The following is an 18,523-nucleotide window of genomic DNA, read 5'->3' as shown; positions in this document are numbered from 1 at the left end:
TCTCGACTGGGTTTGTTCGCTCTGTATGTCATCGTGCACCAAAATATCACGATGTAAAGCGATAGAAAAACCATGCTTCGTACAGTTTATTATGGCCACGGAATCCGAATCTTGTTTATTATTAAAAAGAAATTCATTGGAATCTTATTCACTAAAGACGGAAAAAGAACAAAGGGGGGAAAAAGAGGAAATGTGCCGCCTTCATGTCGTTTTCTCAAGCTTTTTGACCGTTTCCATAAGCCAACGAATACGACACCGTTTATTGCCCTAGTGTCTTGATCGATCATTTTCTTCTTTTTTTCGTTTTTTTTGGATTGGAGGTCTATTTCGCCCACGTCGACGAGAAAATACCCTTCCACTAATTTTTAAAGTAGAAAGCGATTATACCGAGCCCAAAAAACTTATCGCGAAAAGCAATGAAATTAAATAAAATAAACTCCGGCAGGTCGAATTTAAATAATTGACTCAAAGAAGGAGCAGTTTAGGGAGCTATTTGAGGACTTTCTATTTTGGGTTAATACCACGAAAAATCTTAAATTTGTACACGTGTGGCAAATCTACGCTAAATTAATTTTTTGATCATTAAAAACCCCAAACTAGTATACCTGTGACAATTTTACCCTCCGTTAGTTTCCGTTAAATTTTACTATCAAATTTCTAAATTGGATATCACGTGATAATTCACGGGTGTACCAGTTTGGGGTTTTATCCCTCCGTTTGTCACAAGTGTACCAGTTTGTGATTTTTTCGCGACATTGATCAAATTTAACGGAGGGTAAATTTATCACAAATGTACCAGTTTGGGATTTTTGGTGGTTAAAAAAATAATTTTGGGTAAATTTGTCACATGTGTACCAGTTTGGGGCTTTTGGTGATTAAAAAACTAGTTTTGGGTAAATTTGTCACGGGTGTACCAATTTAGATCTTTATGTGGTATTAACCCTTCTATTTTTATCTTCTGATTTTGCTTTCTTTCTTGCTTGTTATTCCGCATGCAAGAAATTAGTTCGAGAAATCAGAATCAGTAGAGACTTTCTTCTGAGCGAAACATTATGTTGAAAATTCCCTGTCTTTCCTCTTTTCTACGCCAAAAGAAAGAAAAGTCGCAATCGACCAACCCCTTTATTCTCTCTTCTGAGCGAAACATCATGTTGAAAATTCTTTCTCTTTTTTTTTCTCTTGGCTCTTTTGTACCGCCAGAAGAAAGGAAAGTCGCAAATCTATCAGCCACTTTATTCTCCATTCATCACCATCGAAAGAGATGAAAGAGAATCAAAGGGGAGAAATCCATCTCCTCAGAGACTTATTCAGCACCATCCCGTGGGTCACCACCAACCAACCACGCGTTAGAAAGGTCGTTTTATACTGATTAGTGATTTCTGCAAAAGGGAGGCCATCCAAGATACGCAATCTCTGAGAAAATAGCACCCGTACAAGCACTTTGAAGCTTTTACCAAAAGAAATGATATTCTATACTTTTAAGGGGTTAATACAACCAAGAATTACAAATTGATATATTCGTAATAAATTTAATTTAAATTAATTTTTTGATCATTAAAACCTCACATTAATACATCTGTGACACATTTAACTTAAACTAATTTTTTAACCATAAAAAACTCTAAACTTGTACAATTATGACAAATTGACTCTCTGTTAAATTGAAATTAATATAACGAAAAATCACAAACCGGTACACTTGTGACAGACGGAGGATAAAACTCCAAAACTGGTACACCCGTCAACTACCACATATCATCCAACTTAGAAATTTGACGGTAAAATTTAACAGAAACTAATAGATGGTAAAATTGTCACAGATATACCAATTTGGGGTTTTTCATGGTCAAAAAATTAGTCGATGCAAAGAATGAATCCGTGGGTTTCTGTAAGTCGACTTCTATAGCATGCATGTACGCCGCGAGATCTCAAAATTATACTCGAAAATGCCCTTATTTTGATGTGCCGATACCAGCACAAGTGTATTTTTTTCTTGCCCGCCGCCAAGCAATCCCGGTGATCCCGAGCTCCGGCTGAGGATCGAGATTAAGCTTTTCAAGGACTTGCTTAAGTCCAAAAGGGCCATAATTCGTGCGCAAAACCCAAAAGAAAATAATTAGAAAAAAAGGGAAAACAGAGCAATATCTACACACGTGTATGATGATGTCATTGCGTTAGAAAAATCTGTTATGGCACCTTTTGTTCTTATTCTAGGCACAAGATGAATTTTCTTCCAAACGTCAGCGAGAAGGGGGTTCAATTGTTCATGAAGTGGTCCACGTGGGCGCTCTCCCACTTCTTGGAGCTTGGAAACGTCATGCAGGACGCAGAGCAAGCGTGGAAATCCGTCGCCTTCATGTCATTCTCTGTGTGCTTCACCAACTTCAGACTGTTTCACCCGTCATTCTCTGTGCTCTGTTTTTCTCCTTGACTCCCTCCTTCTCCTTCTCCTTCTCCTTCTCTGTTTTGCTATCCACAACAGGACAATCTATCTCTCTCTCTCTCTCTCTCTCTCTCTCTCTGTGCCAAAATCTTGTTGGCTGGAGATACAGAGAGAGGGGGAGAGTACTGGTGATCAGAGCATGGCCAGATCAGAGGGCACAGTCTACAAGCTGTGCTTGGTGTGTTCCATGCTTGTGAATCTCTTCTTTGGGGTGAATCTTTATGTGGGTCGCCGTGGCGTGTGGGGTTGGAAGCGGGGCAACGATGAGGTGCGTGTCCAGGGGCTGAGCTGGAGCGGGAGAGCGGCGGCCGAGGCCGAGTTGGCGGCGGCGGAGGAGTGCTCGGGCCACGGGAGGGCGTTTCTTGACGGGATCATGGTCGACGGGCGGCCGGTCTGCGAGTGCAGCACTTGCTACGGCGGCCCGGACTGCTCCCTCTTCATGCCCTCTTGCTCTGCCAATGCCAACGGGTTAGTCTCTACGTCTCAATCAATCCCGAACAAGCAGTTTGACTAATTTCGTCCGGTCACGACGACGACCGCATCACTACCCCCTTAGGGGGGAAGAACGCTCTGACAAATCTTAATTATTTGTTGTTCTAAGTTGAACTCATGCCAATCATTTACTACAGGGCATGAAATCCTTTCTTTGCTTTTTTACGTTGTTAGAACATGCACAGAATTCACTGAATTGTTACTGTAATAAGGATAGCTTATAGTCTCATCCGGAATTAGATTCGACATAGAAGGTTTTCCTGAAAAATTCACTGAATCAGTATTACTATTGGCCCTTTGAAACACTCTCCGCCATTCGTGGAATGCCAATGTGATGGGCGAGGTATTTATTGATTCTTGTTCTTTCTGTTCTGGGAGAATACAATTCTGGCACGGGAACTCCACTATTTTCTCCATTTTTCAGGGGGTTAAAAGATCGGTGTTCTATATCCTATTATGGCTGCTGTGCTTCTTTAAGCGTGCACATACAGTACGAACATGTAACTTTTGATTGATATGTCTTGCGCAGATAGATGTTAAATGCGTACATGTAACTTTTCACCTCAGCTTATCATTCGAGTAGTGAAAATTGACATGTTTCACCTATAGTATCACCATCTTCGATACGATATTCGAGTTATAGGCCTTGAGCGCGATTCTTTGTTCCTTTTCGCGTTTCGCAAATACTCATGGATCAGTGGTGCAGCTGCACGTCTCCCTTATGGATCGGAACCGTTCTTCCACTCGGCACGTACTGGGGTTTCGTGTTTCAGGTTTTCGTGGTCCCGTCAGCCTATCATGCTTCGTGTATGCGAGCATTAACTCGTTAAATATAAACCACCTTGTGTTCGTAACTTTTTGAGGTTTTAGAACAAGGAGCAGCATTTTCCACTCTTTCGAAATTTCCTTAATTCAGTCCATAAATTGCATTTTGTTTTTGGGTTTCAGGGGAGATCCATTGTTCTTGGAGCCATTCTGGAAGCAGCATGCAGAGAGCAGTGCAGTAGTGGTGGCAGGGTGGCACAGGATGAGCTACTCCTTCAGTGACGAGACCACCTTGTCCAAAGAGCTTGAGTCTCTCCTCAGGAAGCTGCACTCCCAGGTTGGGAATGCCGTCACAGACGGCAAATACATTTTGTTTGGTGCTGGCTCTACCCAACTCCTCAATGCTGCTGTCCATGCTCTCTCTCCTCGCAACTCTTCACTTCCTGCTTCTGTTGTGGCCTCAATCCCCTACTATGCGGTTAGCATTCTTCCGTTAATGAGCTTGCCATGGACCCTGCGATTCATCCTGCTCCATCCTTATGCTCAATTTCGACGTAATTTCACCTTTCGGGTATGGTGTTTTTCTTCTTCTTCACAGCTTTATCAAATGCAAATAGAGTTTTTCGACTCGGCAGACTGTAGCTTCCAGGGAGACACGGCGCGATGGAAGAACGCAACCAACACCACCGGGGACATCATCGAGTTCGTGACTGCACCAAACAATCCCGATGGATTGTTGAACGAGGCCGTTCTCCATGGCCCTAATGTTAAAACTATTTACGACCGTGCTTATTACTGGCCACATTTCACCGGGATTCCTTCCCCGGCAGATGAGGACCTCACCATCTTCACTATCTCTAAGCTCACTGGTCATGCCGGTAGCAGATTCGGGTAAATTTGCCAAAACCCTCAACTTTTTCTCCAGATTTTGATGTTTCCTGCTATATATTCACGATTCAAATTATACTTTGATGTTGCTGATTTAGCTGACTGTATCATAGCTTTCAGTAAAATCTTCTAGCTTACCAGTGGAGATCATTTCTTTCATTGTTAACATTGGCTAAAACCAGATGGGCATTCATAAGGAATGAAGAGGTGTACGAAAGGATGGCGTGGTACCTGGAATTGAACACGATGGGCGTCTCGAGGGACACTCAGCTAAGAGCTCTGAAGCTTCTGAAAGTGATCGTCGAAGATGGAGGGAGGGAAATATTCGAGTTCGGATACAAAACGATGACCAAACGTTGGGACAGACTGAGGAAGACACTGTCCATGTCAACAAGATTCTCTCTCCAGAAAATCCCACCCGAAAACTGTACCTTTTTCCAGAAAGTCAGGGATCCAACTCCAGGTGAGAGCATCATACAACTAATAACAAAACGAAGAATCTGGTAATCCTAGAACTTATTTATAACGTGAGGAATGAATTCGATATGACGACAGATTGATATAAATACATGAGGATTTGTCAGCGTCATTTTTTTCGAAATATGCACTGACTTTCTACCAACAGGTGTCACACCGCTTTTGTCTGAAAAATAGCTTAGTAATGCCCTTTGCGATCATATTGACAAATATTTTGAAGAAAATCGTTCTTATGTTATGCATCAGCATAACTGTTAAACCACCAGCCTGGCTAATATCCATCACTTTACCCAAAATCCTAGGAATGTCGATAGAGTTCTCTCTTTTTTTTTCTGGCTATATTCTTTTCCCCAAGTTAACTCGAGCTTTTATGGCAGCTTATGCATGGGTGAAATGTGAGAGGGAGGAAGATAGGAACTGCGTTGAGATCCTAAGTGCAGCCAAAATCATCGGTAGAGGAGGGAGCGTGTTCCATGACGACGAGAGATATGTGAGGCTCAGCATCATTAGGAGCGACGACGATTTTGATGCATTGATAAGCCGTTTAGAGAGGCTAGTCTCCAGGGAAGATGGAGCCAAAACCATGTGATTGCGAAGAAAGAATGACAGTCAATCTTGCGTTGATTTGTGATTCTGGTTTTGGACAAAGTGATTAAATCACGGGATCTATATGTACATATCCCGTGTACTATAGCCATGGTCATGACTATTGACCTCTTTAAGAAAGAGTGATGTATAGGTCTTTAACTTACAGTGTGTTGCAGACATTTGGTTTATAGCAGACTATAATGCAAGACTGCATATATTTCTCTTTTGGTGAGAAGCCACTTTTAATTGTAGTCTTCTTATCAGAACAAATCATACGCTGCGCTTGATGATCCTCCTCCTCAATATGTATGGTTTACTCAAACTGTCATCGTCCTGAAGTTGTGCATCCACACTACACTCACTCTGCCCTTGTATGCACTCTGTAACTCTGATCTGTTCCCAGTTAATTGCTCGAGCAACTTTCTTTTTGGCCATAGATTGCTGAAACAACTTAACTATCCAACCTTTGCTCAAAAAGTATTATAAAGTTCAAAATGAATTAGAAACCATGAGTGCACAGCACAGCAGAAAGCTCTGAAGTCCAGACGATAACGTCCAGTGGTTGAAAGCTCCACAGTGCAACCCTAAACTGGAGAAGCATAGGAGTTTCATATCAGCATGGGATAAGAGAAGAAATCCATTTCGAACCCATGAATGCATGCGAAGCCCACACATGTCAATGGGGAGGAATTTTTCTACATGTTCACCTGTTTATGAATGACAAAATAATTCAAAAGAAACAGAGAGTGCCTCCCATAGTGCCAAGATCTGAATTGAAATAATACTCAAAACTGTGAACTTTTATTCATGTAAAATTCTGTAATGTACTGACTCTGAAGTCTGAATGTCCTAAATATAATTTAGCTTTAGCATTGCTCATTTGTCAGAAGACAATGTTACAATCAGGTGCCCTCTACAAATGGGATCTTTTCCCCTTCTTCTCCCTCCTCTCCTGTTTCTGCATTTCTTCATTCTTCATTATGTCTATGACAACCATCCGATTCAACCTTTTGCCGCACTCACTAACAGGATTGTCTCAGATGGTCTGATATATTTAGCTGCCGTAGAAAATACAGAGCTGCTGGATAAAATACAGAGAAAAATTTGCTTCTGATCAACTAACTCCAGAAGCCCTATACAACGACCGACTTTTTCAGTACTCCAGTTTGTCTATGCTTTAATACAGGCATTCTTCGCCTAAAGAGTATGCAGATAAATGCAAGGACAACAATAACTAAAAGAAAGTACACTCCCAAATGTGCATTCCAAATGAAGCCCATTAATTCAATACTGCTCTTGCCGCTGCAGCTACAATCACATATACTTTTTAACCGATTTTCCACTGGTGTAGCTACGGGATCCAGAATAAAATCCACGGTCATAGCTCCTTCTTCCAACCAGATGGTCGTGGTCTTCGGTTTGTACCCAGGCATAGATGCCACAACTGCAGTGAAGATAATTTAAGTCACAATGAGAAATTATTCTAATCAGAGCACTGACAAGATCATTGATACAACACCATTTGAGATGAAAGTTAGGGTATTATATGTATTATCCAACAAGCGTGTGATGTAGTCAAAAAATGCTTTCCGTTGTTGTTAAGAGTTCAATACTTACTAGTAAGATCGCTAGATACTCATAATAACACAACAGCAAATAATGAAGTACCTTCATATTTTGCTCCAGGGGCAAGCATCCTATGGTAATCAGCAAGTCCTCTACTAGCTTTAATCTGCTAAGTTAATTAAAAACACATAGCATCTTAAAAAGAAAGGAAAAATAAATGAAACTACCAATACAGTTATATAACCGTAATAGAGAGAATCAGCTATACTTCAAACAACCTATACGTAATTAAACCACAGAGATCACTACTAGATGGTATTCATGAATGAACAAGACAACAAACGGCTACTGCACGCAAACAAGTTGGACTAAAACAAATGCTGGAACATACAGTGCTATTTATTCCCTTGATCAGGACAAAGCCAGGCAATGGCCTTCCACTATCTGAAGAGTAGATTCTTCCATGAACTCCAGTCTGCAAGAAGTTTTAGGGAAAGAACGATTGCACAACTTTGCATAGCTAACAAGAAAAGCTTTGTATCACATGTAAAGTGGAATTTTTTGTCAGGGTTAGGGTTTTTTTTTCTACTTCTCGCTAAAGATTTTTCTGGAAATTTTACTATCTGCATAATATAAAAGAATGTGCAGACCACTTACCTTAATAACACTGGCAACAAGATTAAGCATGCTCATTTTGTTGTACTCCCATAGAGTGGGAAGCTGCAAATTTACACAAATAGAAAGCTCAAGTAAATTGATCACTTCCCGAATACAAGAATGATTAGATCAGCACATTCAAGTGATATGTCAAAGCCATATGAAATAAAAATATTAGTCAGTTTCAGCATCAAATTTGGCTCTCTTATTCTAACTTGGGAAGCAGCTAAGGATCGAAATACCAGAACCAGATCCATACTATTATTAGAATTTATCTGGATTGCACATGTTCTTACATCAATGTTTTAATTAACAAGATTTGGTAGATCATGTCCAACCATTTTCGGGAGAAACTATTTGGCTGAGTGAAGAAAATACAGCACAAAGACACCTCTGAAAATGTCAGATTAGTAAAGCATACAAATTGACTCTTTTGGGAGCATACCTCACTAGCATTTGGCCATTTATTGTCACTAATTTCCAATGTCAATTCGAAACAGCCACCATGGATATAGTTCCAGTCTTGCATGCCACCATATATTGGATACCTAGAGCAAGTTAAGCAATATAATTAAAGAAATTTTTTAATAGTCAAATGCCAGGTGACATACTAAAGTGCTCAAATGTAGAATGGAACTATTTCTCTTTCGCAAAGTCCAGCGGTTCACTTCACATAGGTATAAAATTAAAACACTCGAAAGATCAGCACTTCCTATACTACGAGCTACAATGTATTAACCTCAACACTGTCATACCAAGCTGCTCCATTCGTAATTCCTCCTTGAAATTCTTTACTCGAAGACATGTTACGGTGAGAGTGACTATATACACTTGCCATGAACCGAAAGGCTTCATCATCAGGGCTGGCAAAGTAATGTCTCCTGTAATTTAGGATTGTCAATAGTCATTGAGAATACAAGATAAGAAAGAAAAGCATAAAATGCTGCAGTAATTTTCGAAAAGTTATCAACAACAAATCAAGTAAGCTGATAAAAGATCACATGTAAACTTTGATTAACGTGCAGCACCTGTCCATCTTCTGCTGCCCCTCTAAAACTAAATGATTTCAACTTTTTCATTACAATAAAAGGATGACTTAACCTAACATAGGAGTAATACAGAAAAGGTTTGGGACACACGGCAAACTGGAGATCAGAACAGAACCTACATATTATCTGGAGATTTAACTCACAAGAATAGTGAAAGAAAGACTAATCGATGAAAAAGCAATAATGGCTAGTATATCTGGCAAAGAAGATGCATGCAGGACAACACAGATCACAGTGACAATAGGCACTGTACACAAAGCCGCGAACTCAAGCAAATTCCCAAGATAAGTGGCCCACGAATTCATAATATGATCCAGAATGTCAGACAATCACCTCTTGTCCTCTGTTCCATCCCACGGATAATTTGCAACCAGTGCACCCTGAGAAATCATAAGAGGATGCACATTGTTACATTCATTGTTCAAATAATTCTTCATATTTAAAATTTTAATAACATTACACGTGGGAGGGGAAGGGGGGGATAAACAATTGTTAGTCATGCATCAATAAACAAGTATAAATCATGCGTCGTCACCAAAGGCCCTCCCAGCATGACAGGATCTAGTACAAAAAAAGAAGAGCTAAATTTATTACCCCATGCAAGGAAGCAGATGCTGTGAAACGAATCTCTTTCAACCATCTCATAATTGCCCTTGTTTCTGGCTGTTGTGAACTTACGTCTCCATTCACTGGAAAGAACTGCCCTTTCAAGAAATACATAAAGCATAAGATAATTCAACAAAACCAAAAGTAAAGGGGAAATTGATCATAAAGCATGGAAGAAGAGAAGTCTTTTCTTTACTCATAATCTGCAAGAAGGAAATTACTTCGCTAACAATTGCAAAAATGCAAGAATAATATCTGAATACGCGACAAATCCTCAAAGGAAGAAAGCATACATGATAAGATCTTCTCCACTAGAAAAGATCAAGAGAAAAGGACAACAATTGTAAAATTTCACTGCGAGTCGTCAAATAGATCTTAAATCAATGCAAGCCACCAAAGGCAAAGTTGGATTCAATTGCAAGAACTGAATCATTGCAAGACCCAAAGACTTGTTCCATTATTGGGCTATAGATGAAGGAAGCAATTATTACCATTATTTGACAAGGAGAACAAGACATTAAAGAAACAATCATTAGACATGAGTCATGATATAAAAGCATGGCAAAATTTGATGAAAGAAAAGACACCTCTGAAAATGTCAGATCAGGAGTAATCATTCAGGAAAGGTGAAAAGAGCAATACCCGAGTATTTTAGGGAAAGCTCCAGACTTCTAATATTAAGCTTTTCGCTATATCCTCCAAGGGAAACTACTTTCCATCCTTCTTGTAAACACTTACTATCCTTTTTAAAATTCTAGGAACAAATTTTTATGATGATCCTAGAGTTCCCAATTTGTAAATTTTTTTCAGCTATCATCTTTCAGTTCTTAGTTCCATCTAACTAGATGGTTGAAACTTGAGTCAGAAAATATATGGTTAATTTTTCAGTCACAACATTCAAATGCACGTTATAATCACTCTTTTTACCATGAAAAGGGAGTCCACTTTATATAAGTAAACCTGGTCCATGGATAAAACTTGTTTCATGCAGATGAACTACACAGACAACTTTGTTCCTTAACACTATGGCCATGCATGGGGCTAGAGCACATTATAATCTTTAGAAACCTACAGATTGCAGCAGTAAAAAACTACCTGATCAGGAAAATCTCGATTTAAATCAATGTTATTGGCATTTCCGCGCCTTCTTAGTGTGAACCCATCTGGGTTCATTGCCGGAAGTAAATGAAGGTGAACATTCTCCACAATCTTTTTTGCCTGCAGACACCAGTATTGGGAGATAAAACATCAAGAATGCTTAATTATATCTACAACTGAATGCACAAGACTGTAATGAGGAGAATGCTACTTCATAAGATACATTACTAGACAAAAGATTCAAATCGCGCACCAACTGTACAAATGCACAGATATAGATTGATCAGTTAGAGGCCAAACATGACCAACAACGCAATTCATAAGATCAAGCTATAAACCAATCAAGTCATGTTAATATTTGGTATGTTTTTAGTGAATCTGGACTTTCTCGATTTAAATGGATATGCAGGAATGCTGATGATTAGCTTGATGAGTACCGTCGAAGAATGAAAAATGAAGCCAATCCTCTACATTGATGATATTAAAGAAAGAAATAGAGAGAGAGAGAAGGGGGGGAAGGGGGGGGGGGGGGGGTGGGGGAAGGGGGGTAATTACCAATGGATCCTTCAAGTAATTATCACAAATCCAATTCGCTAGAAGCATCAGAAGCTCACGACCGACAGGTTCATCCCCGTGCACATTACCTATGAACTGTAAAAAATTTGATAAAATGGGAAATTTCCAAATTATGTTAGTTTGTGATTAAGCTATGAAAGATATTGAAAGATCAAGAAGGGTGATCTCAATTCACCTTGAGAGAAGGAAACTACGAGCAAAAGCCATTTCTCGTAAAAAAACACAAAGCACAGAAAACATCTACAAGCTATCTACGAATTAGTCAAAAGACGGGTTTCCCAGGAAGAAAAGCATTAACAGTTCAGGATTCAACCTTCAGACCCTAGGTTCCAACCTTCGAAGCAGAGGAAAAGATGGTAAGTCATTTAGAAGGAATGCATGTGTCTCAAGGGTCTGAGTCTCCTGATTGTAAACGAGATGCATTTTCAATATGAAAGTACCAGAAGAGAAAAGCATCCAACTAATTGACTTAGCCACATTTGCAAGAAAATGGTACTTAATCAGATGCCAAGTATGATCACAGATCTACGAACCAAAAGAAAAGCACAGTGCAACATTAAATAATGGCAAATTCTGATAAAGCAGCAATCATCAAGCAGCTGATTCCATGAAGCTAAGAAAGAACCCTTTGAGAATGAGGAAGGTTGTAATGAGTGATGAGAATGGTGCATAGTTACTCAAGAACCTCTAAAAAATGTTGGAATAGATAAATTTCATACAAAGGCACCTTTAGTTGGCCTAGGCCCTTTAAAGGGCTAACCAAGATGTACACTAATTTGGAGGAAACTTAGTCCTAAGAAGAAGGTGATAGCATAATGAATGGCATGAAGTAAAAGGAAAACTTAAACGTCAAAAGGATTCATATAGCGGAGACCATTACACTCATAATGGCGCACCGGTGAATTGCACCATCTGTCAGTTGAATATAACACAACCCAGAAACAAACTTGCTAAATTCCCTCCATGCAAGTTAAAGAAGATTGCAGGAACAAAGGGACAAAGGGTAAGTCAAATAATTGTTCCACATCAATGGCATATACAGCACACTTAAAACCTTTGTTTAAGGATGAAATTAAGAGAAGCAGGGAGGAGAGATTTACTTTAAATGCAGGTTCAGCCTCTTCTATCCCAGGCTTGTCGGAGATCTCTATAACCCACTGTTGCCAATTTATCAGAAAGCCCAGTTTAGCAATCAGTCAGAGAGCCATATGAAAAAGGAAAAAGACATCACAGGCTAAAACCAACAAATTCAATACCAGGGGCACTCCATTAACACTTTTGCCAATACTGATGTCCATCACAACGAATCCCTCAAAGAGAGAAGCGAATAACGAGTCAGCATCACCAAAATATAGTCCGAATTTTGATTACGAGAGAAATTATGCAATGCACTGATATAATCACAAGAAAGCATCAACAGAAATTGAAAGAATCACCTGTATGTCCTAGAAATATTGCCACACCTCCGGCCAAAAGCTTTCACGGCCTTTTCAAGATCAGAATTGGTCATATACCCACGAGCGACATCAGAACTGCAAAAAGATTTATACTTTAGACTTTGGACGTCTAATAGCTGAATACCCAGAAGAGAAATGTTGCACGAGCCAAAAAGCCGAAAGCCAACAGAGATCCCGCACCTCACCGCCCGCCGCTCCCCGAACAAATGCCTCGCCACCCCAGCATAACCGCCACTCGCAAAGCCTGCGAGCATCAACAACCAAAGTGAAGCGAACCCAAATCAAGAAAAAGCCATCCCACCCGAAAATTCGCAGCGATGAAGTCGTGTGAAGCGAAAGAGAGACCTGATGGCGAGAGGGGTCGACTCTCGCCGCCTCTGGCACCCGCGTGATCGAACAACGAAGAGAGGACAACAAGATGGGGGAGGCACAAACAGAGGACGAGCTTCATCTTTTCCCTCACTTCCCGGGTCGATGGCGCTCGTTCTTGTCCGGAACGAATCGCGTAATGAGCTCCGGGGATCGGATTCGTTTGGGGGTGGGGGGTACGCCTGAGGGGCAGTTTCAGCTGAAGCAGTGTCCGTTTCGCATCATCGTCGCGCAGGGAAATACGAAGAGAAACTGAAGGGTGAAAGTAACGCGTCGCGCTCAGATCGATCATCGATGAAGGATCCGTTGACTTGGGTCCAAATCCCAGGTGGCCTTTTCGTGCTATGCTTGTATTCTCTCCTAGGATTTGTCAAACCCACGAATGGGAATATGACTCGAATCATCAATCAACTTTAGCTTAATATATACTCTGATCCCTAAATTTTTAATTTGTACAATATCGTCTTTAAACTTTAGCCCAATGTATAATATCATTCATAAACTTTTTAATGTCGTCCTTCAACTTTCGGTACATATTCAAGCTAGTCATTGAACTATATGAAAATGCTAAGTGTTGCCTCCAAGGAATGATAATATTAGATATTTCCATATCGTATAAAGACTAGTTTAAACACTTACCAAAATTTTAGGGATAATTATGGAAGGACAATGCATGTGAAGCTAAAGTTCAAAGAATTCATTGAACAGATTAAATATTCAAGGATCACATGGCATATTCGACCAAAGTTCAGCGGCCATTTATAATAAATTAAAATCTATGTTATTTATGCCATTTTTCAATCAAGTTACACTGTGAGAAAAAAAATTAACATGGTCGATCCATGCTATTACATGGGGCAATTTTTGTTTGAATAAATAGCGATTTTTTCCCGTTTCGGGAGATATAATATTAATGGCGTTGAGAATTTTGACATAGATTGTTTATAATGTGAACTATCTTTTAAGAATTTTCTTCTCACATGTGTAACCGTCACGGGTATGACTAGTAACTCTCTATTGATTAAAGACGAAAAAATAAATTCCAAAAACAACCCTCTTTGGAAAAGTTTCAAACTTGATCAACGTGGATCCTTTGGAACAAAAAGAAAAAAAACGTGAAGCAATATCGTAATCTAAGCATTATTTCTTTATGAAAAACTGAAATTGAGAATTAAAAAGAAATACTCATTTTTGTTGCATTCCAAAATTGGTCTTGACAGACGGTATTCAGATAAAGATCCTATTTCCTATTTTCAATCCCATTGTTTTGCACCACCCCATTTCGATTTTTTTAAAAGTCAGATGAAGACTTTTTGGGCACTTCGGGTCCTTATTTGAGACTGATTGGGCACTTCATGCCCTTATTTGACACTAAGTCCACTTGAGATCCTCTTTTGAAAAAAAGGCCTCACTTGAGGTCCTTAATTGAAATTTTCCCTAATATTAATGGCGTTGAGAATTTTGACATAGATTGTTTATAATGTGAACTATCTTTTAAGAATTTTCTTCTCACATGTGTAACCGTCACGGGTATGACTAGTAACTCTCTATTGATTAAAGACGAAAAAATAAATTCCAAAAACAACCCTCTTTGGAAAAGTTTCAAACTTGATCAACGTGGATCCTTTGGAACAAAAAGAAAAAAAACGTGAAGCAATATCGTAATCTAAGCATTATTTCTTTATGAAAAACTGAAATTGAGAATTAAAAAGAAATACTCATTTTTGTTGCATTCCAAAATTGGTTGACAGACGGTATTCAGATAAAGATCCTATTTCCTATTTTCAATCCCATTGTTTTGCACCACCCAATTTCGATTTCTTTGGTATAAAAGTCGAGCAATCTCTACTGGTAATATACATTAAAGAACAAGATATATGATCCAATCAAAATTGATTGCATCATGACTTTGCTTCAATTGCATTACAATTGCAAAACACATAGGTATTAATTACGATCGTGTAAATTAAATAAGTTATCGAAAGATTTTGACATTAAAATTAACATACTATAATACTACGCGATTGGTTTAACACACATACACGAGATTACCTAGCCGGTCGGTAAAGTTTAATACGGGTCGGGTCGGGTCAAAAGAAATATATCCCATACGCCACCAGGGGAGGGCAAAAACGTCATTGCACGCCGTGAGAGGGCATATATAAGGATCACTCGAAACCCTAGCTCTCTACACGGCCAGCGAACAGAAAGAAGAGTCTCGCGCCTCCCTCCCGCATTTGCCGCCGCCTGCCGCCGCCGCGCCTCCGAAGCCCGTGTCAACCGCGATGGTAAGAACCGGCGGTGACTCCGTCTAGCTTCATCCTCTTCTTCTTCTTCTTCTTCTCCTTCTTCTTTTCCCTCCTTGTTTCGAGTGGTTTTGAAGATCGAAGTGTGTGTGTGTGTGTGTGTGAAAATGGGCAGTCGCTGGTGGCGAACGAGGAGTTCCAGCACATCCTGCGTGTGCTGAACACCAACGTCGATGGGAAGCAGAAGATCATGTTCGCCCTCACCTCCATCAAGGGTATCGGCCGCCGCTTCGCCAACATCGTCTGCAAGAAGGCCGACGTCGACATGAACAAGAGGTTCGGTTTCCTCTCTTTCCGCTCCCGTATCAGCCGTTGGTGCCGTCGAAGTATCGTCGAGATCCGCATTGATTGTGGTGCGAGCTTGCGTTGCTTTTGGAGAATCGAGCATGATGCGTATGTGCGAGTACGATAGTTTGGATAAACAAATCGGCACTTTATTTGTTGACGCTAGGAGAAATCTTCCGAGTAGATGTGTATTGAACTAGGGACAAAGAAAAGTTTCGTGCTTCCTGGCTGTTTGAGGGTGCAAGTGTTATGCCTCCGCTCATGCAGGCATCTGGATTTGATAGTTTCAGTTGCATTTTGGGAGGATAGTTTCTGGTCATCATCATTGTATGAGTTGGTTTCTGGTGATCTTGAAACAACTCTTTTTTCGGGTTGGCTACTCACTGAACTACTTGGGCACTGGTCTCGTGTGAAATGAAGTAGCTACTGATGCGTGGTCATTGCGAATTTTATGGATAATCGGAGAAACGTGATGCCTCGGAGTGTTCTGTCATGTGAACTGAGTAGGAATTAGGAAGATTTGGTGTGCTCCTTATTTCTTATTTCTAAACTGAACTGCAGGAGTGGAAGATAGTGTAGATGATTAGTTTAATCTTCTGTTGAGTCTATAATTTGTTCTCACTTTATTAACAGTGCATCTACTGGTTTAATGCATTTGATAGTTCTAGCGTGTGCAATACGTGTCCAGTGAATGATTTGTTTCTGAATCCTTGCAAAACGGTAGGCATTTCTGCTATAAGATGCACCTAATGTGGGAAGTTTCTTTTTTGCTGCCAGGGCTGGTGAATTGACTGCTGCAGAGCTAGACAACCTTATGGTTATTGTCGCCAACCCCCGTCAGTTTAAGATTCCAGACTGGTTTTTGAACAGAAAGAAGGATTACAAAGATGGAAAGTACTCTCAGGTTGTCTCGAATGCCCTGGACATGAAGCTGAGGGATGATTTGGAGAGGTTGAAGAAGATCAGGTGACTGCAGCATTTGCTCATTTTTTTGCTGTGTATTGGTTTACGGTGCTGTGCCATGATTAAGACAATGTCTCTTTTTCATTCTGTTCAAGTATGTGGTGGGGGAGACCTGCGTGTGCATTGCCACCCTTAAACACATGTTCTTCCAAATTGATTTTTTTTGCTGACTGCAACTGTGGAAGCTAGTAAATTAGCTTTTTTGGGTATCATCCCTCTAAGTAATAGGAATCTGAGCACGATGGTGTAAGTAGCTGACATTAACACTGCAATGTAGGAACCACCGTGGTCTGAGGCACTACTGGGGCCTGCGTGTTCGTGGCCAGCACACAAAGACTACTGGCCGTAGAGGAAAAACTGTTGGTGTCTCCAAGAAGCGTTGAGTTTTATTCCTTTCAAGTGTGGGCATTACATGGAAGGCCTTTGGAGTAGGTCTTCCGTTTGATCTCTGAGTTTAAGTTCCTTGCATGGACTTAGTAGATTTATAACTCAACATTTTTTTTCCTTTTAGTTGTATGATGTTTTTTGCCCGGTTTTGCTGAAATGGTAGTGCAATTACATGAATCAAATTTTTGAGAGAATGCTGTTTCTCATCATGCCTGCGGTTTTAATTTTTCAATTGCAAAGGATCACTTAGTAGATATAGTCTATCCTGAATTCATCTAGGATGTGATGACTGCCTTGGCTTCTGATGCTAATTATGAGCCTTGGCAAAACTATGGGGGGTTCGTGTTTCCCTTTCCAACTAATTTTACGCTTTTGAATTAATGGGGCACATTCACCAAGAGCTGAAACAAATAATACGATAACTAACAATGTCGCGGAGTCCATAGTGCTTGCAAGTAAATCAGACGTGTTGTGTCTTTTTTATATTAACTGAGAATGTGATGGTATGTCAGATGTTGCCGTCAGAATTCTGCTGTGATTCAGGCATATGAAACTTCTGGGATTTATAGATGAATGTTCATTACCAAATGTGCATATAATGTTGACATCTAAAGTAGACTTGCAAAGCTCTGAACTACTTGATACTAGACACCAGTACTTCAAATTGTGAGGGAAACATATACTGGTTGTTTGGGCGTTTCGCAGTGATGAGGTCCTCTATCTTCTTTCTACTCTTTTATTCCTTTCAGGGAAGGCAATGAGATGTTCAATTTTGATAACAATCAACAAGTCCAAGATGTTTACTGTCAGCTTCCATCAATGAAGTGATATACCCTGATACGAATTCTTAGAGAATCGTATCAAGCTCAGGAAGTTAAAGTTAATCTCCCAGTTCTGTCGGTGCTTGGTTGTACATAACTAGAGTCTCCACCTTTGAATCTTTCATCGTCCGAGTAGCCATGAAGGCATGGTTGAAGGGGTGGATGTTGATATGTCGGAGTAGCCATGAAGGCCGTGGATGTTGATATGTCTAGCATCCCCGTCTCATTTACTTCATATTTGGATGGTCCATCGGATTATCTTGTTGAGTTAATGTTTAGTGTATATTAGAATCTCCAAGCCCAATTGGGCCACATCAACTGATCAGGGTACATTCACCTTCCTTTGGTCATCACACGTTTTTGTTTCACAATGTCTCTCAGGTTAGCAATCAGGGCATTATTTGAGCTTCACTTGCCCTCATTGAACGTTTTTGTTTAACTATGTCTCTCAGGCTAGCAAACGAAACAGGGTGTCATTTGAGCTCCGCTTGCTCGAGAGACGCGAGAGAGATGCTACTCTTTTTCTTTTAGCCTCTGCTCTCCGAATCTTGGTCTCGGATGTTGGGGAATCGACCCCAACTTTTTGATGACCACAGAATAAAAAGAGTAAATCTTGTCCGTTAATTGTAAAGCTTCACCATTTTGTGCATTGCAACAATTTGCATAAGAGTAGCGGAAAAATCAAAGAGCCATTATCTGTTATGATCCATCCCCTCAAACGGACCATAGA

General features: G+C 40.1%; 3 protein-coding genes across 3 annotated transcripts; 2 read left to right on the top strand and 1 right to left on the bottom strand.

Moving 5' to 3' along the window:
* Positions 1-2,251: 2,251 nt before the first annotated feature.
* On the top strand, positions 2,252-5,880 carry LOC115681682 (tryptophan aminotransferase-related protein 4-like). Its single transcript, XM_030605702.2, has 5 exons — positions 2,252-2,911; positions 3,884-4,178; positions 4,299-4,591; positions 4,771-5,051; positions 5,443-5,880. Exons 1-5 carry the CDS (start codon positions 2,583-2,585, stop codon positions 5,652-5,654), a joined length of 1,410 nt encoding a protein of 469 aa, XP_030461562.1. The 5' UTR covers positions 2,252-2,582; the 3' UTR covers positions 5,655-5,880.
* Positions 5,881-6,426: 546 nt separating this feature from the next.
* LOC115681681 (carboxypeptidase SOL1) lies at positions 6,427-13,382 on the bottom strand. Its single transcript, XM_030605700.2, has 15 exons — positions 13,008-13,382; positions 12,843-12,906; positions 12,642-12,737; positions 12,462-12,492; positions 12,306-12,362; positions 11,185-11,280; positions 10,627-10,749; positions 9,520-9,624; positions 9,259-9,305; positions 8,632-8,757; positions 8,322-8,424; positions 7,877-7,939; positions 7,611-7,694; positions 7,322-7,385; positions 6,427-7,097 (listed from the first exon to the last, which is right to left on the bottom strand). The coding sequence occupies exons 1-15, from the start codon at positions 13,321-13,323 to the stop codon at positions 6,787-6,789; spliced, it is 1,686 nt and encodes a 561-aa protein (XP_030461560.2). The 5' UTR covers positions 13,324-13,382; the 3' UTR covers positions 6,427-6,786.
* Positions 13,383-15,181: 1,799 nt separating this feature from the next.
* On the top strand, positions 15,182-17,166 carry LOC115681762 (40S ribosomal protein S18). Its single transcript, XM_030605826.2, has 4 exons — positions 15,182-15,319; positions 15,453-15,613; positions 16,400-16,588; positions 16,863-17,166. Exons 1-4 carry the CDS (start codon positions 15,317-15,319, stop codon positions 16,966-16,968), a joined length of 459 nt encoding a protein of 152 aa, XP_030461686.1. The 5' UTR covers positions 15,182-15,316; the 3' UTR covers positions 16,969-17,166.
* Positions 17,167-18,523: the final 1,357 nt, after the last annotated feature.

This window comes from Syzygium oleosum, unplaced genomic scaffold (assembly GCF_021117445.2).
Source record: "Syzygium oleosum isolate NSW1041296 unplaced genomic scaffold, Sole_v2.1 Sole_v2.05, whole genome shotgun sequence".
NCBI classification, from domain to species: Eukaryota; Viridiplantae; Streptophyta; class Magnoliopsida; order Myrtales; family Myrtaceae; genus Syzygium; species Syzygium oleosum.
This window is presented reverse-complemented; position numbering and strand designations above follow the sequence as displayed.

What these genes read in the sequence shown, in the direction of transcription:
- LOC115681682 (XM_030605702.2), top strand. Translation starts at nt 2,583, where the DNA reads ATGGCCAGATCAGAGGGCACAGTCTACAAGCTGTGCTTGGTGTGTTCC. An exon ending in TGCTCTGCCAATGCCAACGG is followed by an intron (nt 2,912 to 3,883) that starts GTTAGTCTCTAC and finishes TTTGGGTTTCAG; the next exon opens with GGGAGATCCATTGTTCTTGG. An exon ending in CCTCAATCCCCTACTATGCG is followed by an intron (nt 4,179 to 4,298) that starts GTTAGCATTCTT and finishes TCTTCTTCACAG; the next exon opens with CTTTATCAAATGCAAATAGA.
- LOC115681681 (XM_030605700.2), bottom strand. Translation starts at nt 13,323, where the DNA reads ATGATCGATCTGAGCGCGACGCGTTACTTTCACCCTTCAGTTTCTCTT. An exon ending in ATTACTTGAAGGATCCATTG is followed by an intron (nt 10,750 to 11,184) that starts GTAATTACCCCC and finishes TGGTGTCTGCAG; the next exon opens with GCAAAAAAGATTGTGGAGAA. An exon ending in TTGTTGCCAGTGTTATTAAG is followed by an intron (nt 7,695 to 7,876) that starts GTAAGTGGTCTG and finishes AACTTCTTGCAG; the next exon opens with ACTGGAGTTCATGGAAGAAT.
- LOC115681762 (XM_030605826.2), top strand. An exon ending in GACGTCGACATGAACAAGAG is followed by an intron (nt 15,614 to 16,399) that starts GTTCGGTTTCCT and finishes TTTTGCTGCCAG; the next exon opens with GGCTGGTGAATTGACTGCTG. An exon ending in GAGAGGTTGAAGAAGATCAG is followed by an intron (nt 16,589 to 16,862) that starts GTGACTGCAGCA and finishes ACTGCAATGTAG; the next exon opens with GAACCACCGTGGTCTGAGGC.